This window comes from Euleptes europaea, chromosome 18 (genome assembly GCF_029931775.1).
Source record: "Euleptes europaea isolate rEulEur1 chromosome 18, rEulEur1.hap1, whole genome shotgun sequence".
Classification (NCBI taxonomy): domain Eukaryota; kingdom Metazoa; phylum Chordata; class Lepidosauria; order Squamata; family Sphaerodactylidae; genus Euleptes; species Euleptes europaea.
The window spans coordinates 6,176,153-6,203,394 of record NC_079329.1 but is presented as its reverse complement, the minus strand read 5'-3'; the positions used below and the strand labels follow the sequence as shown (position 1 = coordinate 6,203,394).

The 27,242-nt window shown below is 49.7% G+C and overlaps 2 protein-coding genes across 2 annotated transcripts in view; one reads left to right on the top strand and one right to left on the bottom strand.

Annotated features, from left to right (window-relative positions):
• The window catches only part of HNRNPC (heterogeneous nuclear ribonucleoprotein C), a 50,170-nt gene extending 32,370 nt beyond the window's left edge, over nt 1-17,800 (bottom strand). The window contains exon 1 of the mRNA XM_056863354.1: nt 17,790-17,800. The gene's annotated coding sequence lies outside the window, so the exon portion shown is untranslated. The remainder of the gene's footprint in view (nt 1-17,789) is intronic.
• RPGRIP1 (RPGR interacting protein 1) lies at nt 3,866-26,277 on the top strand. Its single transcript, XM_056864085.1, has 25 exons — nt 3,866-3,953; nt 4,477-4,536; nt 5,016-5,154; nt 5,647-5,939; nt 6,766-6,859; nt 7,755-7,880; nt 8,280-8,385; nt 10,272-10,295; nt 10,601-10,747; nt 11,865-11,938; nt 12,612-12,742; nt 12,927-13,078; nt 14,267-14,437; nt 14,539-14,656; nt 15,484-15,939; nt 16,620-16,768; nt 17,877-18,210; nt 19,613-19,794; nt 20,539-20,700; nt 20,937-21,069; nt 22,725-22,819; nt 23,495-23,690; nt 24,919-25,003; nt 25,107-25,237; nt 26,159-26,277. Exons 1-25 carry the CDS (start codon nt 3,866-3,868, stop codon nt 26,275-26,277), a joined length of 3,765 nt encoding a protein of 1,254 aa, XP_056720063.1.
• Nucleotides 26,278-27,242: the final 965 nt, after the last annotated feature.

Sequence of the window (27,242 nt, the reverse complement as noted above, 5' to 3'; positions counted from 1 at the left end):
AAAGTAGCTCCAATAACAAGAAAGGCAAGCTTCAAGGTAAGTGGAAAACCCTCCGATCTGTAAGCTACATGCTCTTCAGCGTTTGAGATAGACAGTCATCTCTCGCCATTTCTAAACTTCCCCGATGGACAAAGCCACGGCGAAATGGGTCTTACCGGTCTCCCATCTTGGGATGAAGTAAATTGTTTTACAACTGCAGCTTACTGATGAACAAAGTTTCATTGTTGCATTGACACACAGTCTGGTGTTTCGCGCCACGGAAATCCCGTCCAGATTTTCCACTTACCTTGAAGCTTGCCTTTCTTGTTATTGGAGCCACTTCGCCAAACGGCGCTACTTTGTAACTCTGTTAATATCTGACAGACCTTCGGGATATCTCTGTACATTGTTACATATCTTATGGGATTGAATTTGTATCATTATATAAGTTGTGTGCCATCAGTGCTTGCTTTCGTTATTTAAACTTCCTACTTGAGCACGAGTTTTTGGGGTTTTTTGCTTTAAATCTCACTACCTGGAGGTTGGCAACCCTACTTGAGAAATACCTGGAGATTTTTGGATCAGATGATTGTAGGGTTGCCAGCTCCCTCTTTGCCACCTGCAGGAGGTTTTTGGGGCGGAGCTTTAGGAGGACGGGGTTTGGGGAGGGGAGGGACTTCAATGCCATACAGTCCAGTTGCCAAAGCGGCCATTTTCTCCAGGTGAACTGATCTCTATCGGCTGGAGATTAGTTGTAATAGCAGGAGATCTCCAACTACTACCTGGAGGTTGGCAACCCTAGGGGCAGGGCTGGGGCAGGGAGGAACCTCAGTGGGGGTATAATGCCACAGAGTCTACCTTCCGAAGCTGCCCACGTCCTCCAGGAAAACTGAACTCTGTCATCTGAAGATCACTTGTCATTCCAGGAGCTCTCCAGGTGCCGCCCAAAGATTGGCGACCTTAGCACGGGAGCCAAAAGGAAATAAGGAAAAAGGAGAAGGATGTGTTGAGAGGAACATGGTTCCATGGTGTAATGGTTAGCACTCTGAATCCAGCGATCTGAGTTCAAATGTTGGTGGAACCTACGTTTTGGGGAAGGGCCGTAGCTCAGCGGTAGAGCATCTGCTTGGTATGTGGAAGGTCCCAGGTTCAATCCCAGGCATCTCCAGTTAAAGGGATTAGGCAAGTAGGTGATGTGAAAGACCCCTGCCTGAGACCCTGGAGAGCCATGGAATGGGGCCGTGGCTCAGCGGTAGAGCATCTTCAATCCACGGTATCTCCAGCTAAAAGGACCAGGCAGAAGATGATGTGAAAAATCTCTGCCAGGAGACCCTGGAGAGCCGCTGCCAGTCTGAGTAGACAATACTGACTTTGATGGGCCAGGGGTCTGATTCAGTAGAAGACAGCTGCATGTGTTCATGTGAAGAAGCCCCGATACAGGAGCTTGGGTGGGAGGAGGTCTGCCTCTTAAAACGACTCGGTTCAGACAGATGGCAGCAGATTAGCAGAGAAGAAAAACCAGGCGGTTGCTCTTGCAGCCCTGTGGGGGTGGGAAGATCAAAAGCTCCAGGCCACGGGGTGGGGGGAGTGAGGGAGGACAGAGGAAGAGGCCAAGACAGCCATCCATCTATGTCAGCAAAGGGTGGTGTGGGCAAAATACGGCTGTGCACATTTCGGTTTCCACTCTCAGCAACTGGTTGCAGAGATAGCTTCCAGTATTGTGGCACGTTGTCTGCAAGTGTCATCTTAAAATGGAACAGAGGACATAAGAACAGCCCTGCTGGGTCAGACCCAGGCCCATCAAGTCCAGGAGTCTGTTTACACAGTGGCCAACCAGGTGCCTCTAGGAAGCCCACAAACAAGATGACTGCAGCTGCATTCTCCTGCCCGTGTTCCACAGCACCTCATATAATAGGCATGCTCCTCTGATACTGGAGAGGATAGATAAGCATCGTGATTAGTATCCATTTTGACTTGTAGCCATGGATAGCCCTGTCCTCCAGGAACATGCCCACTCTCCCATGTGTATGTTGTATTAATTTATTCTGCAGGAGCCAATTCCTGCCCTGCCCTGGATGGCCCAGGCTAGCCTGATCTCATCAGATCTCAGAAGCTAAGCAGGGTCAGCCCTGGTTAGCCCTTGGATGGGAGACCACCAAGGAAGTCCAGGGCTGCTACACAGAGCCAGGCAATGGCAAACCACTTAGAAACGTAGAATCATAGAGTTGGAAGGGGCCATATAGGCCATCTAGTCCAATCCCCCTGCTTAATGCAGGAATGGATTAGAGCAGCAGTTCCCAAACTGTGCTCCGTGGAGCACTTGATGCACCACGAACTATCTCCTAGTGTTCCGTGAAGAGTTTGGAAAGAAAAATACTACTGTCATTCATCTAAATATCTCGGAAGGACAATCCAGGCATCTGGATCCAAGTTGGCCCATAATACTCATGTAGCCAATTTGGGGGAAAGGTCAGCCCGTTTGATAATCAATTTCCTCCGGACCAAAGGGGCACATTACATTCCAGCAGCACTCAAACTTTATCAGGCAAAAACCCTAGCACAAATGCTATATGGAACACAACTCGACTCTTCACCCTCTAGTCTTACTCTCATTGAACGTGTGCAATCTAAGTTCCTTAGAGCTGCCCTGCAATTGTCAAGATATGTTCCAAATGCTCTGATATGTTTAGAAACTGGCATGATGAAGGTGGCGGCAAGGATTGTCCTGTCCTCGATCTCTCTGGCTGAAGATTAACTTCAGCCCTAATGGTCTTCTCCCACTGATCCTATGTGACTCCTTTAGATCCAGATAGGTGACAGCCATAGGTGTCAAATTACACAACTTGGGTTTTACACCCCCAGCTTTACTTCAGTTAGGGTGGGAACAAGCTAAGTTAATTGTATCCCAAAGGATCAAAGACATCGAGAGACAAACAGATCTAGCAAGGGCGCCTCTATTCACTGCACCCCTCCAAACTAAATACATCCTAGCACCAGCAGCCTATCTCCACTATTTAGAGATAAACAATTATAGAAGGGCCTTTACCCTGGCCAGATGTGCAGCCTTACCATCTGCTTTGCTTGAGGGGAAATATAAGAAGACACCCTGGGAAGAGAGACTCTGCCCCTGCAAATCAGGGGACTTAGAAACTGTTGAGCATGCCCTCCTGAACTGCAATTTCTATACATTACCCCGTTCGAAGTTTACTGAGCCCCTCTTATCGAGATTGAGACCTGACAGGGCAGGTGAAAGGTTTGAGATGCTCCTACAAGGGGAAAATCCTTCAATCACTCTTCAGTTTGCGAAATTTTGTTTAGCAGCAATGAAAATTCATCGCCTTAGAACAGCGCAATTGACAGATGTGTCCCAGCTGTAATTCCTTTTTAAATGTTTTAAAATTGTTTTAAGACTCGGACTGTAATTCTATGATTGTAAGAATCTATTAGTCCATGCTTTCCATTTTATCATGTTTTGACTGGCTAAGTGCCACAAATAAATTATCTATTTATCTACTACTGTCATTCCGTTTCGGATATAGGTGCTCCGTGACGAATTTCTCTCTGGAAAAGTGCTCCATTACTCAAAATGTTTGGGAACTGCTGGCCTAGAGCATCCCTGACAAGTGTTTGTTCGGCCTCTGCCTAAAGACTCTCTAAATTTCTTGCCTCGAAAAGCCTCCAAGATCGCCAGAAGGCGACTTGAGACAATACTTTCACCACCAACCAATTCTGCTTCTGAAGGACATATGATTAGAGAACTGGTGGGGGTCAGATATGGAAATGCAGCCACAGCAATGAAATCCTACTCTCCCATCAAACGGACAACCTCTGAGCCTCATCCCTGGAAATCCCTCTTCCTTCCAGGCCCACCTCCCTCCATGCAACCATGTCGCTGCTTTTGCTGGATGAGACTGCACCGGACATCCCGGTCCAGGATGCCGGCCAGAAGCCCTCAGTGATAGCAGCCATACAAGGTCAAGATTTGGATTGCCAAGGGGGGCTTTCAGGGTGTAGCTGCCACGGCCATGTGGTTACCTGTTAAACCATCGTGAGCAGGGTTGCCAGCTTCCAGGCAGGGCCTGGGTAGGGTTGCCAGGTCCCTCTTTGCAACTGGTGGGAGGTTTTTGGGGCGGAGCCTTAAGAGGGCGGGGTTTGGGGAGGGGAGGGACTTCAATGCCGTAGAGTCCAATTGCCAAAGCGGCCATTTCCTCCAGGGGAACTGATCTCTATCGGAAGGAGATCAGTTGTAATAGCAGATCTCCAGCTAGTACCTGTAGGTTGGCAACCCTAGTTGGCAAATACCTGGAGGTTTCTGGGGTGGAGTCTGAGGAGGGTGGGGTTTGGGGAAGGGAGGGACTTCAATGCCATAGAGTCCAATTGCCAAAGCGGCCATTTTCTCCAGGGGAACTGATCTCTGTCGCCTGGAGATCAGTTGTAATAGCGGGCCCTTTTGTATGGTGTGGGGGTTAATCCTACTATGTTCTTCTTTCCCTCTAGACTCATTGTCCTCTTCTCGCTTTCTCGTCAAAGCCCCTCCTTCGAAGGCCTCCACCAAAGGTGAGCATTTGGAAACTGTAAACCTCAGGTTTCACTGTCTCCATCACATCTGGCCTTCATAGCAACAACAGGATAGTAAGTTGGGTGGCACCATACCCCAAAACCCACAAAGGGGCTAGATACCTTGGGAATCTGTCACGCCTCCCCCCACCCCCAGCAAACTTGGCACCAACTGAGCTTTCCCTTCCAGCACCTGATAGAGATCAGGAGTGGTGTCTGCTAGGATTTTTCACATCATCTTCTGCCTGGTCTTTTTAGCTGGAGATGCCAGGGATCGAACCTGGGATCTTCTGCCTGCCAAGCAAATGCTCTACCACTCAGCCGCAGAGCTCTCCCTGAGCCACAGAGCTCCTCCACATCATCACCAAGGAGGAAACACCTCGTCTTCTAACTGTGTCCAGAGAGTGGAAAGAACTCCCTATCGTTCTGGGGCCAGAACTCATAACATTGGTCACTTTTCTGTCCTTCTTTCTCCCCAGCGTCCACGTCTCTGGCAAGGACTCGGCGTCAGATAAGCCGGGTGAGCCGGACAGAGCTGGAAGATGGGTTTCTGCGACTTCATGACGAAAACCTACTGCTCAAGGAGTTTGCCCGGAAGCAGGAGGACAGGATTAAGAGGTATTTGGTGTGGCCGGATTCTTCTTCTGCATTCCAGCCTTCTTCATCGTGGCCAGTGCCTCTTCTTCATCAGGACCAAGTTTCCAAAATCCATTTCACATTTTAATGCAAGTCTTGGAGATACATGCAGGGCTTAATGAGAGCTGAGACTTGGCCTATTTAACTGTTGCTCGGTGTCAGAGATTATTGTTTTGCGCTGTCAGTTCGTGATGATCTGCTAGGTGAAACGATTCGTTGTCCGTTCAGTGAATTTGTCCCTTCTTCTATCTCACGGAAATGAATTTTTGAAAGGAATAACCCATAGCCGTAAAACTGATTTTAGGTTCAGCATTGGAATCTATGAAACCCAATAATGGGTTTAAATTGTGGGCGGAAAGGTACCGGCTAGATATTAGGAAACATTTTTTTGACAGTAAGAGCCGAGAGTCGAGCAGCGCCACTTCTTCCTGAGAATGCAGAATCTCATATCCCTTTCTTTCTCTGCACTCCCAGGATGGGCACCACACTGTCCAGACTCAACCACGGGAGAGCCCAAGCTGACGGGAACCGGAACTGTGGTCGGAACCTGGACCTGGAGGAGGACCTGGAGGACACACAGGAACGGGTCTGGGAGCTCGAGAGGCGCAACGAAGGGCTGAGGAACCGCCTGCACTTCTACAAGCAGCAGCTGCAGCTGCAGAACTGCGGCCGCCACTGCCCCTACGCCTATGTCCCTCCCCGGGTCGACACGGGACTCAGGCGGGGGCACACGACCGCCGGGCGAGCGCCCGAGAGACTCCGCAAAGGTGAGAAGGGTCGGAGTGTGCCGCCTATTGGTAGGGTTGCCAGCTCTGGATTGGGAAATACCTGGAGATTTGGGGTGGGGGTGGAGCCTGAGGAGGGTGGGGAGGGGCGGGAGTCCAATGGCCAAAGTGGACATTTTCTCCAGGGGAACTGATCTCTGTCACCTGGGGATCAGTTGTAACTGCAGAAGAGCTCCAGTTAGTGCCTGGAGGTTGGCAACCCTACTTCTACAACCCTCCCCTCATACTTAAATTTCCATACAATCCCTAGTTACTGGCGTGCTTTCATGCTTGGCAGACACAATGTTTAGCCAACCACAGAATTAAGGAGGGCACTTTACTAAAGTCCCGTTCTTGGTTTTTGGGTTTTTTTTTTTTTTTTTTTTGCTATTACAAGTTTAATAAATAAAATTTATTTATTTAATAAGATAGAGACTATAGCTCACCTCATGTTATTTTGTACTCAGGCATCTTTGGATCATACCTGTCTCGATCCAATATCAGCTTCCTGCTGAATCCTGGGTGATCTCTTTTCTGTCGGCAGATCCAGTAATAACTCGATCTGTTAACACATTTTTTACAATAGTGATTTCTTTAAGGCGCTACCAAGGATGGGCGTTGATTTGTTAATGCTTTCTGTGCAAATTGTACAGAAGTGTTGCCATGTTTGATTTTGTCATGCATTTTATTCTGTTTTACGGAGTCGATAGTCTTATGCTTAAGACATCTGGTCAAAAGAGCTTATTCATAACAGGAAAGTAAGGAATAACAGAGGTTGTTTTTTCCCCCCCATGACATCCAGCTTTTCATTTTCTTTCCTGTCCATCAGGCATGAGGGTGCAAGGACCAGAAGTCCGGCCGACCCACACAGCCCCTCCCAGATATGGGGATCGCGTACCGGAGGGATCCCGAGCAGAGACACTGTGAGTTTGGCAGCCCACCCCACAGTCTTTCATTCATGGGGAGGGGGGTCCCCCACAAATTTATTTATTTATTTACTTACATAATTTATAGTTTACCTTTCTCACTGGGACTCAAGGCGGATTACACAGAGGCCTTTTATGCATGGCTGTTTCCTCGCTCTCACACACCCCGCCTCCCCCCACCACTTCGGGGCTTGGCTTTGATTATGCATGCCTTTTCTGACAGTCAGAGGTCACCTCGCTCTCCTCGCGCCTTTTGCCCACATTTTCTGGATGCTGGCTGAAATAGCATCCAGAAGACACAGGAGAAACATGCAATTACAATCTGACGATCGTAAAAGGCATGCAAAATCAAAGCAAAGCCCCGAAGCAGTGTGTGTGTGTGTGGGGTGACTGAGAGGGAAACAGCCTTTCATAAAAGGCCAGAGTGAGTCAATACAAGCGACCTTCAATAAAACAATGCAATAGAATTCCTTTCCTTGATCCCTTAGAAGCTCATTGATCTTGAGCAGCATAAATCTAACGTTTGAGGTATATAAGGACTGAAATAAATCTTGCCACTGACAATGTAGCCTTGGGATCCCTGTCACTTAATAAAAAAGGCATTATGTCAGACACAGAGGCATTAGATTTATATGTTAAAAGGGAAGAGATATAACGTGATCGGCAATTGAATTAGGAAAGCAGAAATGTGGAACCAAACAGAAATCCGAGGGGGGAAAAACAGAACCGAAGCAAAGCATAAGTATTAAGCCACATCTACTAGCGCATGGCCTGAAACGGTCATTTGTTTCACTGCTCATATATGCAAATCATATCCTGCAATTTTCTCTGTGTCCCATGAGAGACGTTACCCCAAAGGTTGAAGTTTGTTCTCTTTGCACTTCCTTTTCAGAGCGCACAGCTTGGTGCTGGCCGAGCTGGAACCGGACTCTGAAACGCCGAGTTCCCTGCAGGGCAGGGAGACCGATCCAGAAAGCAGCCAGACTCAGCAGCGCCGCCACGAGGCCCATGCTCGCCGGTACGACACCTTGGTTTGGAAAAGAGAATCAGAAGGTTCTAAATCAGAGAAAGAAAACGCAAGCCGGTAGAATCGGCTTTAAACTATTTCGCTCCACCGTGTTGATCTCAAAGAATCACAGAGTTGGAAGGGACCGCCAGGGTCATCTAGTCCAACCCCCTGCACAATGCAGGAAATTCACAACTACCTCCCCCCCACACACCCAGTGACCCCTACTCTATGCCCAGAAGATGACCAAGGTGGCCTCCCTCTCACGATCTGCCTAAGGTTATAGAATCAGCAATTGCTGACAGATGGCCATCTAGCCTCTTCTTAAAAACCTGTTTTAGCCTCAAAGCTCTCGGTAGTTTCTAGTCGCCCGCCCCTCAATCCACCACCATCTCTGATTTGCTCAACTAGAACTGCAATCCAAGACAACGTGGAGCTGATCCGCCTGCAGAAGCTGCTGAAGGCGAAGAATTCAGAACTGGCGACTGCCAAAGCCCAGTTCACAGGCCTGCAGGAAGTGAGTCCGGCCATCTTTTCTCTGCGTCCTTTATACTGTCTCCCTCTTTATTATTTTTTTTACAAAAAATCTTATTTACCTCATTTATACCCCTGCCTTGCTCCCCAGTGGAGACCCAAAGCAGCCTATATGGAGACCAAAATGATCAGGGGGCTAGAGCAACAGCCCTATGAGGAACGGTTAAAATGTTCAGAAGGTGGTTAAGGGGAGACATGATAGAGGTCTATAAAATTATGCGTGGTGTGGAGAGAGTGGACAGGGAGAAGCTTTTCTTCCTCTCTCATAATCAGAGGCGGATCTACTGTGAAACTAATGAAGCTTAAGCTTCAGGGCCCCTAATCCCAGAGGGGGCCCCTGCAGCAACTTTTTTAATGAGTGAATTTCTCAACAAAATTGATGGAGTTTTTTAAGTGATAGAATCATAAGCCAATGGGTTGAAGTACTTACTATTGACCTTAGAATATGCTCTAATACCCATTTCATATGGCCTCAAAGTGTCCCTGTAATTGGTTAAATTTCAAAATTTTCTCGGGGGCTTGCAGGGCTCGAACCCCCAGCTGTAAGGGCTCACTGAGCTCACCAGAATCCATTCACAGCCTACATTTTGGCAGCTGGATTGTCAGATCCTTTGCTGGTGCATGGCTTAATAGTTATGGAGTCTTATTTCATCACTGTATGGCCCATTTTCAAGGACTCCACCCCACCACCCTGTTCTCCACCATTTCGGTCTCGAGGTCCTTGCAAGGGCAGCAAGTTCCTTTGGACTTTGTTGGATGTTGCCCTATTGTTTCTGGTTGCGAAGGGGCCCCCATAACAGTTCAAGCTTCAGGGTCCCAAAAATGTAGGTCCTCCACTGCTCATAACACAGAGTCATCTGCTGAAGCTGGAAGGGGAGAGATTCAAAACAGATAAAAGGAAATATTTCTTCCTACAAAGGATAATTAAATTGTGGAATTCCCTGCCCCAGGATGTGCTGGTGGCTGCCAACTTGGAAGGTTTTAAGAGGGGAGTGGACATGTTCATGGAGGAGAAGGGTATTCATGACTACTAGTAAAAATGGATACTAGTCAGGATGCATACCTATTCTCTCCAGCCAAGGAGCATGCCTATTATATTAGGTGCTGCGAAACACAGGCAGGATGTTGCTGCTGCAGTTGTCTTGTTTGTGGGCTTCCTAAAGGCAACTGGTTGGCTGCTGTGTGAACAGACTGCTGGACTTGATGGGCCTTGGTCTGATCCAGCATGGCCTTTCTTATGTTCTTATATGATTCTCCTCTCCTCTACTTTATCAATGTACAACAACCCTGTGAGGTAGGTATGGCCAAGAGTATGTGACCAGCCAAGGTCACCCAGCAAGCTTCCATGGCATACATATACATACATATTCATTTTAATGTTTTATTTTTAATACACTTAACAATCAAACACTAATTTTAATACACTAACAATCAAACATACAAACATTAAAGCATAAACAGCCATAATCTAATCTAATCTAATCTAGAGATGGATTGACTCAATAAAGGAAGCCACAGCCCTCAGTTTGCAAGATCTGAGCAAGGCTGTCAAAGATAGGACATTTTGGAGGACACTGATTCATAGGGTCGCCATGAGTCGGAAGCGACTTGACGGCACTTAACACACGCATAATATATTATAATTGTAATAAACAAGTAATAAATATGTTATCAGATATGGAAAAATACATTGAGAACAAAGATAAATCTGTGACTGTAATATGGGTGTAGCAAAGGGATTTTTTGTGTATGAATGAAATACTCTACATTTTCCAAGCAATAGGCAATGGGAGATCTATAGAGAAAAAGTGTGCCTTCCTTCCCCACAGCATGCCCATTAATTCAGAACTTTGCCTTCTTTACCCACAGACTTATGAGACTCATTTCCACCAGGTAAATATTCCAGTTCATAAGATCATCAGCTCCAGGTTCGGGAATTCCTGGAGATTTAGGGGTAGAGCCTGGGGAGGGTGGGGTTTGGGGAGGGTAGGGACCTCTGCAGGGATGTGATGCCATAGCATCTACCCTCCAGGGGAACTGACCTCTGTTCGTCTGGAGACGAGTTGTAATTCCGGAAGATCTCCAGACCCCACCAGCAGGCTGGCAACTCTATTTGGCATGGTGACGGGACCCGAACCCAGGTCTCCTGGGCCAGCATGGAGGCTCTGGATCTCATCAATCTTTCCTTTCTCCTGAAGAACCAAGAGACCCTGAGGACAGCCAACGAGGCGTTGCTGGCTCAGGTTGAAGAGCTGAACGGCCGACTCAAGGAAGAGACCCAGAAGGCGATGGCCCTGGAGAGCCAACTGGAGAGCCTTTTGCCATTGCAGAGGACACTAGAAGAGGTAAAGGGTCTTAGGGATTCACCCAAAGGCAGCGCTGCTCACACTTTCTGGCTTGCCAGCGTGGTGTAGTGGTTAAGAGCGGCGGTTTGGAGCAGTGGACTCTGATCTGGAGAACTGGGTTTGATTCCCCCACTCCTCCGCATGAGCAGCGGAGGCTGATCTGGTGAACTGGATTTGTTTCCCCACTCCTACACACGAAGCCAGCAGGGTGACCCTGGGCTAGTCACAGTTCTCTCTGAACTCTCTCAGCCTCCCCCTACCTCACAAGGCGTCTGCTGTGGGGAGAGGAAGAGAAGGTGATTGTAAGGCGGTTTGATTCTTTTTAAAAGGTAGAGAAAGCTGGCATATAAAAACCAGCTCTTCTTCTTCTGGGGTGGAGCCTGAGGAGGGTGGGGTTTGGGGCGGGGAGGGGCTTCAATGCCAGAGAGTCCAATTGCCAAAGCGGCTATTTTCTCCAGGGGAACTGATCTCTATCTGCTGGAGATCAGTTTTATTAGCAGGAGATCTCCAGCTAGTACCTGGAGGTTGAGAGAACAAAGCAGACACCACTGTACCAATACAACAAAGTTAGAAAATGGGTACTAGAGCAACACAACTATAAGGTGCAAAAATAATCTATTCAAAAGTTACCAAATCTCAATATGTCACAAAGTGATAAAAAATCTATACAATCAATCCCATATGTATACATAAATTCATCCCAAAATCCAAGAATCCAAAATCCATAGATGCAATGTTGAAGTAGAATTTTTTACAGATGAAAGGGGGATGAAGTAATATTTTTTACAGATGAAAGGGGGATACGGCCGTTTCAAAATTCTTCAGTAAAAGTTCTTCCTCAGTCCCCAACAGTATTCATCAATTTCAGCTTCAATAATACATGACTGCACTTGAATATCAAGGATAGTTTTCATGTTCCATGCAGGGATACTTTTAATGTATAGATTGATTGTATAGATTGTTTATCACTTTGTGACATATCGAGATTTGGTAGCTTTTGAATAGATTATCTTTGCACCTTACATTATAGTTGTGTCACTCTTGTACCCAATACCTGGAGGTTGGCAATCCTATGCAGTATAAGACAGGTATACATGTACATGTGGACCCTTTGCAGTTTCAGGAGAGAGTCCAGGACCTGCAGAAGGAAAGAGACTTGCTGAAGGAAGATTATGACAAACTGCTGGAGAGGTAAGGAAAGGTGGGGAAACGTGAATGGCAAAGGCGACTTCTAGGAATCCGTTCCATTTGTTTTCCCTCAAAGGCCGTCATCTTGGATTCTGCATGCTAGCCATAAAGGTAAAGGTCCCCTGTGCAAGCACCGGGTCATTCCTGACCCATGGGGTGACGTCACATCCCGACGTTTCCTAGGCAGACTTTGTTTACGGGGTGGTTTGCCAGTGCCTTCCCCAGTCATCTCCCCCCCCTTTACCCCCAGCAAGCTGGGTGCTCATTTTACCCACCTCGGAAGGATGGAAGGCTGAGTCAACCTCGAGTCGGCTACCTGGAACCGACTTCCGTCGGGATCGAACTCAGGTCGTGAGCAGAGCTTGGACTGCAGGACTGCAGCTTACCACTCTTCGCCACGGGGCTCCTCATGCTAGCCATAGTGAGGGATAAAATTGCAAGGCGGTCCAGTTTTGCGCCTGGAAGAGAGAGGAGGGGGAAAAATGGTGGTCTCGTTGGCATCTGAAGAATATGTTTAGGCGTTGTAAGGAAAATGCCTGTGCGGCCACATTTTGAGTTGGTATGAAATGGTTGTTCTAAGCTCTTCTAGGAATTACTCTTGCAATGTTGTGCCTCAAAGAGAGGAGCTTAAGCGGTAGATTAAGACATGGATACGTTCCCTGCTCTGTTTCTTTAGCTGCATCAGTGCTGCCCAGCAAAACCGGGATGAGGTACCCCAGAGGGACAACATTCCTCCTTTGGAAGAACAGCTTAGCTGGGTGGTGGTGGAGAAGCAGCAGCTGCAGGAACAGCTGGAAGAGGAAAGAGGTGAGAGAGGGAGAGGGGCGGGTTGCAGGAGCAGCTTGCGGCGCCTTTGCGCGGGACGAGGAGTGTGGGCAGTGTGGGCTAGCGGTGAGAGTGTCATGTTAGGTGAAATCATTAGGCTTGTTGAAAACATATCAAGTTGCAATCCCCTGGGGCTCAGCCCAAACCCTCTCTCTCCTCCTACAAGCTCGGAACAAGGAACTGAAGGAGGAGGTGATTCAGCTGCTGAATCGGGCACAGGACTCCAAGGACGTCAAGGAAGTCGACTCCTCAGAGGAGAAGGGGGCCATCTTGGAAAACCAAAGTGCGGGGCAAGAGCCTCAATCCAATCCTGCCCAGGTGGGACCAGGTGGAGTGTATACCTGAGAGAAGTAGACCTCAGATGCTGGGAGCATGTAGCGTAGGGTTGCCAGCTCAAAGTTGGGAAATACCTGGCGATTTGGGGGGTGGAGCCAAGGGTTGCCAACCTCCAGGTGGAGGCAGGAGACCTCCTGCTATTACAACTGCTCTCCAGCAGATAAAGATCAGTTTACCTGGATAAAATGGCCGCTTTGGCAATTGGACTCTGTGGCATTGAAGTCCCTCCCCACTCCAAACCCTGCCCTCTCCAGGCTCAGCCCCCCAAAATCTCCAGGTATTTCTGAACCCGGAGCGAGCAGCCCTAGTGGAGCCTGAGAAGGGCGGGGTTTGGGGAGGGACATCAATAGAGTATAATGCCATAGAGTCCACCTTCCAAAGCAGCCTTTTTTGACTTACTAGTCAAAATGGATACTAGTCATGATGCATACCTATTCTCTCCAGGATCAGAGGAGCAGGCCTATTATATTAGGTGCTTTGGAAGACAGGCAGGATGGTGCTGCTGCAGCCGTCTTGTTTGGGGGCTTCCTGGAGGCACCTGGTTGGCCATGGTGTGAACAGACTGCTGGACTTGATGGGCCTCGGTCTTATCCAGCAGGGCTTTTCTTATGTTCTTACGTCCTTATGTTCGAATGACGGAGTACAATCTGAGCATGTAATTTTTCTAGCCCAAATTAAAAACAGAGCTCTGGCGGGCATATCTTGCTGGCTTTAATCACCACTAGCATCCTTTAGAAAATATCAATTGAGAGAAGGGGGGATAGTGTAATCGTCACTTCTTCTCGTTAAAGCAGCCTGAATGAATTAAAGCAAGTAACGGCAATAGAACAGCAAATCTTCAGTCTTGCTCATAGCCTATTGTCCGATGGGATGCATTTGGCAGGGCTCTATTTGCTGATGTGTTTTGTCCAGCATGGCGTAGTGGTTAAGAGTGGCAGATTCGAACCAGGTTGGTTTCCGCACTCCTCCACACCAAGCCTGCTGGGTGACCTTGGGCCAGTCACAGCTCTCTCTCAACTCTCTCAGCCCCACCTGCCTCACAAGGTGTCTGTTGTGGGGAGGGGAAGGGAAGGAGATTGCAAGCCACTTTGAGACTCCTTTAAAGGTAGAGAAAAGCGGGGTATAAAACCCATCTCTCCTTCTTCCCCTGCCGCGCTTTCCCTCTTGCAGGTCCCGTACATGGAGATTCTGTCGATAGAGACAACGCAGCAGGATGAGGCCCAACGAAGCCTAAAGCGCCGGCTCCATGAAACAGAGGCTGCCCACGCAGAGACGATACTGGAGTTAGAGAAGACCCGTGACATGCTCATCTTGCAGCACCGCATCAACCGGGACTACCAGGTAAGGTTGTTCTCAGAGTGGAAAGTAGGGATTGGGGAGAAGGGGATGCCGACACCTGGCCCAGTTGTGCATGAGCCTGACCTTCCTCCTCTTTCTCCGAGGCGGAGCTGGACGCGGCGGCGCTACGGGCTGAGCGGGAGAAGAAGGACCACGAGGAGAAAGAGCAGCGCATGGCCCGGCTCCTGGACCTGCGTAGTGCTCGCATTCGCCAACTGGAAGGTGCGTGCATTTGGGATTTAACTGGAAGGATGTTTTCCTTGCCCTGACCTGGATGGTTCAGGCTAGCCTGATCTTGTCAGGTCTCAGAAGCTAAGCAGGGGCGGCCCTGATTAGTACTCAGATGGGAGACCACCAAGGAACGCCCAAGAGCCAGAGTGGTGCGGTGGTTAAGAGTGGTGGTTTGGAATGGTGGACTCTGATCTGGAGAACTGGGTTTGATTCCCCACTCCTCCACGTGAGCGGTGAAGGCTAATCTGGTGAACCAGGTTGGTTTCCCCACTTCTACACACGAAGCCAACTGGGTGACCTTGGGCTAGTCACAGCTCTCTTAGAGCTCTCTCAGCCTCACCTACCTCACAGGGTGTCTGTTGTGGGGAGGGGAAAGGAAGGCGATTGTAAGCCGGTTTGAGACTACTTAAAAGATAAAGTCGGCATATAAAAAGCCAACTCTTCTTCTTCTTCGCAGCGGAAGGCAATGGCAAACCACCTCTGTTGGTTTCTTGCCTTGAAAACCCTTCTCGGTTGCCATAAGTTGGCTGCGACTTGACAGCACTTTACACACGTTTTAATTATTTATTTACATAATTTCTACCCCACCTTTCTTCCCAACGGTGATCCTGAACGGCTTCCATCGTTCCTCCTCTCCTCAGTTTTACCCTCACAACCACCCTGTGAGGGAGGTTAGGCAGAGAGCGAGTGTGTCTGGCCTGTGACCACCGCCTGGAGGTCGGCAACCCTAGTGGTCGACAAACTAGCAGGTGTCCACGTGGGTAGGCCTCAGAGGATCTGGCCCTCACGGCTTGGCTCCTCTCATCTCCCCCCGGCAGGACAGTTGAAGGACGTGGCCTATGGGACCCGGGCGCTCCCATTCCTACCCACTGAGGGTGACGCGGCCACAGAAGCCGGCCCTGACGGGGCGTGCCCACGTCTGCAGCGTGGTGAGAACCTCTTTGAGCTCCACGTCTCCGGCGCAGTGCTCTCGGCCGACTTGCTCCGTCTGCTGGGGGACCCGGAGCCTACCACCTTTTGCACGTATGCCTTCTACGACTTCGAGACCCACTGCTCGCCCTTGGCGCGAGGCCCGCGGCCCCAGTATGACTTCACGTCCCAGTACGTGGTGCGGGCGGAGCCCTTGTTCCTGCAGTACTTGCACGGGGCCGCTGCCCGCCTCGACCTCCACCTCGCTTCAGCCGTCGACCACACCACCCTGGCTTCTTGCTGGTTGCGTTTTGGGGAAGCGCTGGGGAGCGGGGAACAGGTGCACGCCACGGCTGTGCTTCAAGGTAAAATTACTCCATCCCAAAGGGTTACCAACTTGGTTGGGATGTTCCTGGAGAATTGGGGGTGGAGTCTTGGATGGCAGGGTTTGGGAGGAGAGGGACCTCAGTAGAGTTGCCAACCTCCAGGTAGTAGCTGGAGATCTCCTGCTATGACAACTGATCTCCAGCCGATAGAGAACTGGGCTAGGAAACCTAGGGTTGCCAGATCCCTCTTCGCCACCAGCGGAAGATTTTGGGGTGGGTCCTGAAGAGGGCAGGGTGTGGGGAGGGGAGGGACTTCAATGCCATAGAGTCCACTTGCCAAAGCGGCCATTTTCTCCAGGTGAACTGATCTCTGTCGGCTGGGGATCAGTTGTAATAGCAGGAGATCTCCAGCTAGTACCTGGAGGTTGGCAACCCTAAGGAAACCAGAAGTGGCATCGGGAGCGTGTGCCACCCAGCCCTGCCCACAAGAAGCTCCCCCCCTAGGCAACCCTAGCTCCATGGCAGCCTTAGGCACATGCAGCCCTCAAGCGCAATCTCTTGTGGTCAGCTGCAGAACTTCTCAACAAACCTGACCATGTTTCTGCCTGTCCTGACCTCCTTTGCGCCTCCTGATCCGTGCTCCGTTCCTACCTCCACATCCTTCCAACCCTGCCTGCCCAATTCCCCCCCCACACACACCTTTGCCCGGGTCACTGCAGGTCCCAGTGGCGAGGACTACGGACTTTTGGAGTACTGGATGAGGCTGCGCTTTCCTATCGAGCAGACCCTGAGGCTGCACTGCCAGCGGACCAAAGCCTTGGGCTACCTGTCTGCGGGAGTGCCCCGGGCTCCCGTCGCTCAAGAGGGGGTGAGGACAGGGGAGCGGGGGGCCAAGCAAGAAATGATTTGCACACTGAGCTCTCTTGTCCTTACGGTTATTGTGAAACAATCCCAAGAGCGGATGAGCGACCTGAGCCGGAGATTCCTTGCAGGTATCTGAGCTCCCCATTCACTTTGATGGAGGAATCGCACCCTCTATTGAGATGAATGGGGGAGCTTGCTTGCACTGCAGTGCCCTGTCCTGCCCACAGTTGGAGACCATGTTAACAGACGGTTCTAGGCTGTACCCCAGTGGGTAGCAGCATCCTGGATACAGGGGCAGTCTTAGAAGAAGAGTTGGCTTATATACCCCACTTCTTCTCTGCTGACCCTGGTGGTCCCTTCCAACTCTATGATTCTGAGTTTCAAAGCAGCTTACACTCTCCTTCCCTTCCCCTCCCCACAACAGGCACCTTGTGAGGCAGGTGGGGCTGAGAGAGTTCGGAGAGAACTGTGACTGGCCCGAGGTCCCCCAACAGGCTTCCTGTGGAGGAGTGGGGAAACCAACCCAGCTCTCCAGATTAGAGTCTGCTGCTCTTAACCACTACACCACTCTGGTGATTCTGGAGCCATGGGTAAAAATTGAGGATGGGGCCCCAGAATGACTGCCACCCTTCACACAACACATAGTTAAATTGTGGAACTCCCTGCCCCAGGAGGTGGTGATGGCTGCCAACTTGGATGGCTTTAAGAGGGGACTGGACACGTTCATGGAGGAGAGGGCTATCCATGGCTACTAATAAAAATGGATACTAGTCATGACGCATACCTATTCTCTCCAGAATCAGAGAAGCCTGCCTATTATATGAAGTGATGTGGAGCACAGGCAGGACAATGCTGCTGCAGTCGTCTTGCTTACGGGCTTCCTAGAGGCACCTGGTTGGCCACTGTGTGAACAGACTGCTGGACTTGATGGGCCTTGATCTGATCCAGCAGGGCTTTCCTTATGTTCTTATGGCAGCAGGAGTCAGTTCTTCTTCAACAACAACAATAATAATGGAGTCTCCATTAGGAGGCCCCAGACTCTACTGTATTTGGACCACACCAACGGCTCCTTCAGCCCCACGTCACCCTGTGTCTCCCTTTCCCCCCCACAGGTGCTGGGCCCAGGTTGGAACGAGTTCACTGTGCGGATCGAGGGCTGTGCCCGCCTGCGCAGCCGCTGGCTCGGCTCCCAACCCAGCCCCTATGCCATGTACCAGTTCTTCACTTTCCCGGATCACGACACCGCCATCGTCCCTTCCAGCAGCAACCCCCACTTCGGAGACCTGCGCTCCTTCCCTTTGCGGGTCACGCCGGAGCTGCACCATTACTTGCTCCGGGAGAGCCTGCGGGTGTACGTGTTTGACGACGAAGACATAGAGCCAGGGAATTTCTTGGGCAAAGCCCAGATCCCGCTGCTGCCGCTAGCGCATGGACGCAGTGTCGCAGGTGAGTAGGGTTGCCTGGTCCCTCTTTGCCATCGGCGGGAGCTTTTTGGGGCGGAGCCTGAGGAGGGCAGGGTTTGGGGAGAGGTGGGACTTCTGTGCCATAGAGTCCAATTGCCAAAGTGGCCATTTTCTCCAGGTAAACTGATCTCTATTGACTGGAGATCAGTGGTAATAGCAGGAGATCTCCAGCTAGTACCTGGAGGTTGGCAACCCTACAGGTGAGACACCTGGACTCCCAGTCCCTACACCTGTGTATACCTAGGGTTGCCAGGTCCCTCTTTACCACCAGTGGAAGGTTTTGGGGTTTGGAGATCGGTTGTAATAGCAGGAGATCTCCAGCTAGTACCTGGAGGTTGGCAACCCTATGTATACCAAGGGAGCCTTTGTGTCCTCCATCTCTACCTTTGTTTTTTGCGGGGGATTGCCTCTGGCTGAATGGCAGCTGTCTATTATCTGTCTAGCAATGTTTGTGCCGCCCTTCCTCTAAAGCACTGGTTCCCAACCAGGGGTCCGTGGACCCCCAGGGGTCCGCGAGAACTAAATTAAGGTCCGCGAAACAAAGTTATAAACCTATAATAAATTAATATTTTCAATTAAAAGTTCTCTATTATAAAAATATATATTCAAATATTATTCTAAGTTTAATGTTTAACTAACAGTTATGATTAAAGTTTATTTTCAAATTCTCTGAATTTTTATTTTTAACCTTGGGGTCCCTGCACCGAACAAAAAAGTCCTAGTGGTTCCTGGTCAAAAAAAGGTTGGGAACCACTGCTCTAAAGAGATTAGTCCCGCCTTCCTCATTTCATCTTCACAACAAACCTGTGAGGTCGGTTAGTGATTGGCCCATCACCAAGCAACATTCCATGGCAGAGCGAGAATTCGAACTCAGCTCTTCCATACTCTAGCACAGCACTGTAACTACTACACCACATTGGCTTAACAGGTGACTCAGTTCTAGGCACATCAATGTGGAAATTCTCTCCAAATTTAAAGTGCAAAATTTGGGAAACGTCAAGATTTATTTCCAGAAGAGCATCGTCTCGACTGGAGCAAAACCACAGTCTCAAACAAAAAGGATAGGAAATCCCATTGTTAGATATGACAGGTGGGTTGGCTTTAAGGTTGCCAGTTCTGGGTTGGGAAATACCTGGACATTTTGGGGGTGGAGCCTGAGGAGGGTGGGATTTGGAGAGGAGGGACTTCAATGCCATAGACTCCAATTGCCAAAGTGGTTGTTTTCTTCAGCTGAACTGAACTCTTATCAGCTAGTGAGCCGTTGTAATAGCTGGAGATCTCCAGGTAATACCTGGAGGTTGGCAACCCTAGGCCCACCCTGAATTCTGATGCTGCCCGTATCCAAATACTGACCTCTTCCACCTTCTCTTTTTCCTCTACCCCAGGAGACTTTGTGCTCACAGACCCAACCGGGAAGCCCAGCGGGTCTATCAGCCTGAGCCTGGAGTGGAAGCTTCTTTATGAAGCCCCTGAGGAATTCCTCCGGCAGGCGTCCTGGGATCGGGAGGCCCATCACCGGTCTTTGGAGCTGCAAATCGAGAAGGAGCAAGCCACGCTGCAGAGCCAGGTACTGGAGCTGTAAGGGGGCAATAAAGCTAGAAAAACAGAGAGATCAGGACTCTCTTCACTATGGTCACCAGGCCTCTTGCTATAGTGAGAGACCTCCTGGCACACCTGTTAGTTGCCAGGGAGAAATGAGGAGGGGGGATAGAGGGGCAGGTAGGGTTGCCAGGTCCCTCTTCGCCACCAGTGGGAGCTTTTCGGTGCAGAACCAGGGCAGGGCAATGTTTGGGGAGGGACTTCAATGCCATGGAGTCCAATGGCCAAAGCGGCCATTTTCTCCAGGACAAGTGATCTCTATCAGCTGGAGATAGCTGTATTAGCAGGAGATCTCCAGCTAGTACCTGGAGGTTGGCAACCCTAATGCTACCAGCACTTACAGTGAAAACCGGAAGAGACACCGTGGATGCTGGCAGGATGGGGTTGCCAACTTCGAGGTACTAGCTGGAGATCTCCTGCTGTTACAACTGATCTCCAGCCGATAGAGATCAGTTCCCCTGGAGAAAATGGCCACTTTGGCCATTGGACTCTATGGCATTGAAGTCCCTCCCCAAACCCCACCCTCCTTAGGGTCTGCCCAAAAACCTCCCACCGGTGGCGAAGAGGGACCTGGCAACCCTATGGCAGAAGGCCAACTTACCCTGCCTAATGGCAGGGCAGGGCCTTTGCCCTGGCGCTGCATGAAGCTCCAAACTGATTTGCTCTCATGCCCATCCAGGCTCCAAGCCCTGCTGCCCCTTTGAGCTCCCAGCACCAGAGGAAGAAGCCGCGTCTCAGCCTGCCGGAGCCTGACAGACACCTTCAGAAATCCGCCGAACCAGACGACGGAACCAGGGGAGCAGCTCAGTTGAGTTCAGCATTCGAGTGCAGAAGACGTGGAAGAAAGGAGGCCGTGGATGGCACCATCCGGCAGGTGTGAGAGAAGGCATGAGTAGGGTTGCCAACCTCCAGGTACTAGCTGGAGATCTCCTGCTATTACAACCGATCTCCAGCCGATAGAGATCAGTTCCCCTGGAGAAAACGGCCGCTTTGGCCATTGGACTCTATGGCAATTGAAGTCCCTCCCCAAACCCCGCCCTCCCCAGGCTCCGCCCCAAAAACCTCCCACCGGCGACCCTACTAACCAAGGAAACGTTCATGTCCTGACAGGTAGCACTGGAAAAGCTTAAAGAGGAGGCAGGGGAACGACCGGCTGTGGCAGAGGAGGGCTGGCCTGCAAGACTCCAAGAGTCAGAAGCCGAATTGAGCGCACCCGCGGAAGCAGCCGCGCCAAAGGATGCTGGTATGAACCAAAGGGCCAGCGTGTCGCCCAGGGACCAGGGCAGGCAGGGTTCATTTGTCAAAGGCAGTACAAAAAGGAGCAGGGAAAGATAACAACATGCATAACGCAGCCGGTGTGCATCAGCTCCCAAGTGAAGATGACCGTGCTTAAAAAGTCTAGCTACAAAGTGGAAACAGTGTCTGTTCTGTTGTGCATTCAGAAGGTCTCAGGCTCACTCCCTGGCAACTCCAGTTACAAGAGAGCCATTGTAGTATAGTGGTCACAGTGTTGGACCAGGATCTGGGAGACCCCGGTTCAAATCCAGACTCTCCCCAGATTATTAATTTTTATTTTTATTTTATAAAAAAGGGGTACAGAAAGGGGGGGAAAGGGAAGGGAGAAAAGTAAGGTAGAAGATACGCCATCCTCCAAGCTTCTACATAGTTTAGGTTTCAAAGGTAAAAAAGAAGTGTTCCCAAATATTATATTACATTGATTCATCTCAAGATTCTCTAAGGTGAACAGAAATATATTTCATCCAATAAGCCTCTGTGTGTGTGTAAAGTGCCGTCAAGTCGCAGCTGACTTATGGCGACCCCTGTTTGGGGGGGGGGGGTTTCATGGCAAGAGACTAACAGAGGTGGTTTGCCAGTGCCTTCCTCTGCACAGCAAACCTGGTATTCCTTGGTGGTCTCCCATCCAAACACTAACCCGGGCTGACCCTGCTTAGCTTCCGAGATCTGACCAGATCAGGCTAGCCTGGGCCATCCAGGTCAGGGCAATAAGCCTCTACGGCAGATTATTTAAATGGGGTGTGGGGAGAGAACTGGTTAATTAAAGTGTGTGACTGGCCATACACCGAATCTGCTGCCTGGATCTAGAGCAGAAAAACATGGGAACCAGGAAGAATTTGGGCCTTGCTTCTAGCCTCAGCCCCAGTTCTCATGCTGGAGAATGCCCGTTTTTGTTTTCCAAATATTGGCAGCCCTGCAGAAATTTGGTGACATAAAGTGAGGCTGCTGCCAAAATTGATCATTCAAGTTATACTCCTGTATAATAAACTGAATCGGTTCATAACAATGAATTTATAGGGAAACTTTCCAGTTGCTTTCAGTGATTTCATTACGTGCCCGCACCTTAAATCAACTACTTGATCAAAATTATATTATGATACTGTTCAAACACCACCTATTTTATGGTTAAATCAATGAACAGAAGAACAAAAATTTTGTGTACAGTAGCCCTGTGACCTCAGTGGAGAGGAGCTCAGTTAAAGAGCCTCTGCTTGGCATGCAGAAGGTCCCAGGTTCAATCCCCGGCATCTCCTGTCAGTGATCTCTCCCTTTTGAGAGCCAGCGTGGTGTAGTGGTTTGGAGCGGTGGACTCTGAGAACCGGACTCCGGAGAACCGAGTTTTGATTCCCCACTCCTCCACATGAGCAGCGGACGCTAATCTGGTGAACTGGATTTGTTTCCCCACTCCTCCACACGAAGCCAGCTGGGTGACCTTGGGCTAGTCACTGCTCTGTTAGAGCTCTCTCAGCCCCACCTACCTCACAGGGTGTCTGTTGTGGGGAGGGCAAGGGAAGGTGATTGTAAGCTGGCTTGATTCTCCCTTAAGTGGTAGAGAAAGTTGGCATATAAAAGCCAACTCTTCTTCTTTTTCTTTGCCCACAGCCTCTGAGGAACTGGACAGCATCAGTGACGCCCCAACCACGGAGAGTGACGAAGTGGTTGTGGCCCCACGCATGTCGCGGGAGCCTCTGGAGCTGGTAAACACAACGTCTTCCCTTGAAGTGGGGTGCGGGTCACATCGAAAGCAACTGGATCTTCAACTAACTTGCCGCAAGGCTCTTTTCCACGGTGGCAGGTGTCAGAATTCCAGAGGTGCTCACAGGTTGAAAAAGGTTGGGGGCCCCTGGAATAGACCATGCCAAGCGAGATGGACAGGTGGTTTCAGCATGAAGCAAATTCATATGTACCTTCTTTATTTACTTCGCTTATGCCCCACTCTTTCTCCCCAACGGGAACCCAAAGCAACTCACATCATGGGCCTCTCCATTTTATCCTCAGAACAACCCTGTGAGGTAGGTTAGGCCAAGAGCGTGGGCCCGAGAACAACCGGCAACTTTCAGTGGCTGAGCGGGAATTCAATCCCGAGTCTCCCAGATACCAGGCCAACATACTAACCGCTACACCACGCTGCCTGCCGCACATCCACCGCCCCTCTGAACATTCACAGGGCGTTGCCAGCACTTTCAGCCCTAATCACCAACATTTCTGAGGAGGTTGATTCTGCCCTATGGATCTGGTAACACTCCAAGCATAGATTTTAGTGATCAGACACGATCCCATTTAACCGTATTTGCCTTCCACCCTCATTGCTGTGAAAAACTTTCAACCATGCTACTTCTGAATCACAGGAACTCCTGTTTCATGCTCCTTAGCGATTTTTAGACAGGATTCGTGTGGAGGTGGTGTCTCTGAGCTTACACCCGGACAGCGAACCAGTTGCTAATGAGGGCATCCAGCAACTCTATGTGGAGTACCGATTCCCGGGAGTTCTACTGGCAGAAACGGAGACCCCCTTCTCATTACGGAAGCCCCTCGGAGGCCAGGAGATCTACTTCCACTTCAGTAAGGGTGAGCATGCAGCAGGGCTCTTGTGAAATACAAAATCTGTAGTTGGGGAGGGGAGTGGACTTCTTTATCCGCTTGCTCGGTGTACTGGCAGCCAGACTTGTATAATTTGTTTACAAAATTCATATCCCCCTTTTCCTGTCCTTGCAAGGGCCACCAAGGCAGCTAGCCATTTCAAAAATATATATGATCAAATCACATTTTAAAGCCATTGAGACCATCAGCATTATATCAGCATCTGGGCTCCCAGTACTACCGCCAATTCATTTAAAAAAGTTTCTCTTCCATTTAGGTAAATCCCAATAGCTCCTAAAAAGTAAAAAAAAAAAAAAAAAAAAAACTGCTGCATCTGGACCATGAACACCTCTGATTGGCTGTGCAGGCAGATTACAGAAATAGGTCCAAAGGGATAGATGGACAGTGTGTATGTTATGTGCTGTCAAGTTCCTTCCGACTTACAATGACCCTCTGAATCTTCTGGGCATGGAGTAGGGGGTCACTGGGGGTGCAGGGGAGAGGTAGTTGTGAATTTCCTGCATTGTGCAGGGGGTTGGACTAGATGACCCTGGTGGTCCCTTCCAACTCTGTCATTCTATAATGACCTCCAAAATATTCTATCATTGACAGCCTTTACAGGGTTGCCAGAACACAAGTTTTGTTAACAATAGCTCTGTTCTCGAGTGAATGCATGTACCATCAGAGTACACTCGATTGACTCTTCATATGTGCACTGAATAATTATCACATTACAGGCAACGTGTGTACAACTGAACGTGCAATACAAACCCCACAGGGTACTGGTCCCTGGTTTTGTTCATCAACTGAGCACACCATTGGCTCTTTCTTACAAACAGCTGTATGCACATATAGACAGGATGTTTGCACTCCTTTCCCACATGCTGAATAATCCACTTTCAAAGCACTTTAAAACTGGATTTCACTGCAAAATCCACTTGCAAAGGATTGCTAAATTGCATTGAAAGTGGATTGGAAGGAAATGTTTGACAGTGCCAACATGCGGCTAGGACTCTTGCCTTCTCTGGTGGAAGACTTCCCCAGAGGCAAGAGGGTCTTTCTTTCCTCTTGCATCAGGGAAGTTTGCTTCCACCAGAAGAAAATCCCTCCACTGGTGGAACAAATCTGCAGGATACTCTTATATCCTTTGTGTAGATCCATGTACTTAACCTGAACGAGCTCTAATACAAAACTCCTCCTGCTTTCTCCCTTTCAGTTATTAAACTGGATCTGGACCCAGCCAGCATTCAGAGGCAGCTGCTGTTTGCCATGCTGGTGGCGGAGGAACCGCGGCATAGCCAGTGAGCGTCCCCTTCCCCACCTCCTGTAACTGGTCAAAGAAGGGGTGATGAGGGGAGCCCAGCACTCCCTCCCCCAATTCATGGCGTCTTCCCTTCAATACAGGCTGCAGTTCGTAGTGGTGAGCGAACCTCTGCCCGGGGCTGGTGGAGAGTGTGATGACGTGGGCTTTGCCTATCTGGACCTGCGGGAGATCCTTCTGACAGGAAGTGATGTAGCCGTGCAAAACCTGCAAGGTAAGTAAGAATCTGGATCCCACCCTTAGCAAAATTAGGGATATAAACTAAGTATTGGGGGGGAGGGGGGAGAACAAAGGTGATGAGCCAGGATTTGCTAACGCAAACCAGCATTTAAATGACCGTCTGCTAGCTGAAGCCCGGTTTCACTAAGTAGCCATATTTGAAAAAAACAAGCCACCGTTTCGCATGATCCCTGAGCTGAGGTTTTGGTTGCTCTGTATTTAAACAGCTGGATTCAAAACCAGTAGCACCTTAAGAGACTGACAAGATTTTTTTGGGAGCGGGGGGGAATATAAGCTTTCAAGAGTCAAAGCTCCTACTCCCCCGAATCTTGTCAGCTCTAAGGTGCTACTGGACTCAAATCTAGTTGTTCTATTGAAGACTCTCTGAATCTGCTACCCTGAATCTGTAACCCTGCTATCCTGTTGGCAGCAGAGGATAGGACTTGCAAGAATGGGTTTAAATTGCAGGTGGAGAGGTTCCGGCTGGATATTAGGAAAACATTTTTTACAGTAAGAGTTGTTCGACAGTGGAATCAGCTACCTCGGGAGGCGGTGAGCTCCCCCTCACTGGCAGTCTTTAAGCAGAGGCTGGACAAGCACTTGTCAGGGATGCGCCAGGCTGATCCTGCATTAAGCAGGGGGTTGGACTAGATGGCCTGTATGGCCCCTTCCAGCTCGATGATTCTATCCTCTGAATCTGGATCTAAAAACATGCATTTTCAGCGTCTCACCACCACCACCCTTTGCAAGGGTGATGGAAACACTGTTAACGAAAGCTGAGCTCCTCCTGCTTTCCACATGTTAACCAGCTTGTCATTTCCAGAGCAAAATCCCACTGCGTCTCATTCTGGATCTACCAGAACACAAAAGGGCAGGTTTTTAAACTCTCCGTCTTGTGTCTCCCCTGCTCTTTCAGTCCTCAGCTCCCTTGACCCCGACGTCATTATTGGCCTGCTGAAAGTCTCCGTAGAGGCAGCGGCTGCCCTGCGCCTCGTCTACTGGGCAGGCAAAAGAATGAGCAACAAGGGGGTGTGAGAGGCAGAGGGCCAAGCACCGAGCTGAAGAAGAAGAGTTGGTTTTGATATGCTGACTTTCTCTACCACTTAAGGCAGAATCAAACTGGCTTACAATCACCTTCCCTTATCCTCCCCACACCCTGGGAGGTAGGTGGGACTGAGAGAACTGTGACTAGCCCAATTTCACCCAGCTGGCTTCATGGGTAGGAGTGGGGAAACCATCCCAGTTCACCAGATTAGTGTCCGCTGCTCATGTGGAGGAGTGGGGACTCAAACCCGGTTCTCCAGATCACACTCCACCGCTCCAAACCACTGCTCTTAACCACTACACCACGCTGGTTCTCATAGAGAAGGGAGGTTCCCAGATCACCAATTTAGGGGGAAAAGAAGAAGAAGAGTTGGTTTTTATATGCCGACTTCCTCTACCACTTAAGGAAGAACCAAATTGGCTTACAATCACCGTCCCTTCCCCATAACAGTCACCCTGTGAAGTAGGTGGGGCCGAGAGAATGTGACTAGCCCAAGGTCACCCAGCTGGCTTCATGTGGAGGAGTGGGAAAACCAACCCAGTTCACCAGATTAGCCTCTGCCGCTCATGTGGAGAAGTGGGGAATCGAACCCGGTTCTCCAGATCAGAGTCCACCACTCCACCACTGCTAAGATTCTAGGAACGTCATTTGACACAAGGCGAGAAAGAAGCCAGCCAATAAAACTTTCCAAATCCTTAAAAAAAAACATTTTTATTGATCAGTTTTTTTCCAAAGTCAAAAATACCGAGTGCTAACGGCTACGAAAAGAAAGAGGATCTGAGAAAGCTTCCCCCCTGCCCTGAATCACTGACCCCCCTCTCCCGAGAAGAAAAACAAGGGGGGGCACAGAGGGCAGGCAATGAAATCAACCCCTCCTGTTCCCCTCCCCATCCTAAAACACTTGCTCACTGGAGACTTGACTGGGGGAAAAAAACAGATAAATACGGACAGAGCC

What these genes read in the sequence shown, in the direction of transcription:
- RPGRIP1 (XM_056864085.1), top strand. Translation starts at nt 3,866, where the DNA reads ATGTCGCTGCTTTTGCTGGATGAGACTGCACCGGACATCCCGGTCCAG. An exon ending in GCCCGAGAGACTCCGCAAAG is followed by an intron (nt 5,940 to 6,765) that starts GTGAGAAGGGTC and finishes CCTGTCCATCAG; the next exon opens with GCATGAGGGTGCAAGGACCA. An exon ending in AGCCGTGCAAAACCTGCAAG is followed by an intron (nt 25,238 to 26,158) that starts GTAAGTAAGAAT and finishes CTGCTCTTTCAG; the next exon opens with TCCTCAGCTCCCTTGACCCC.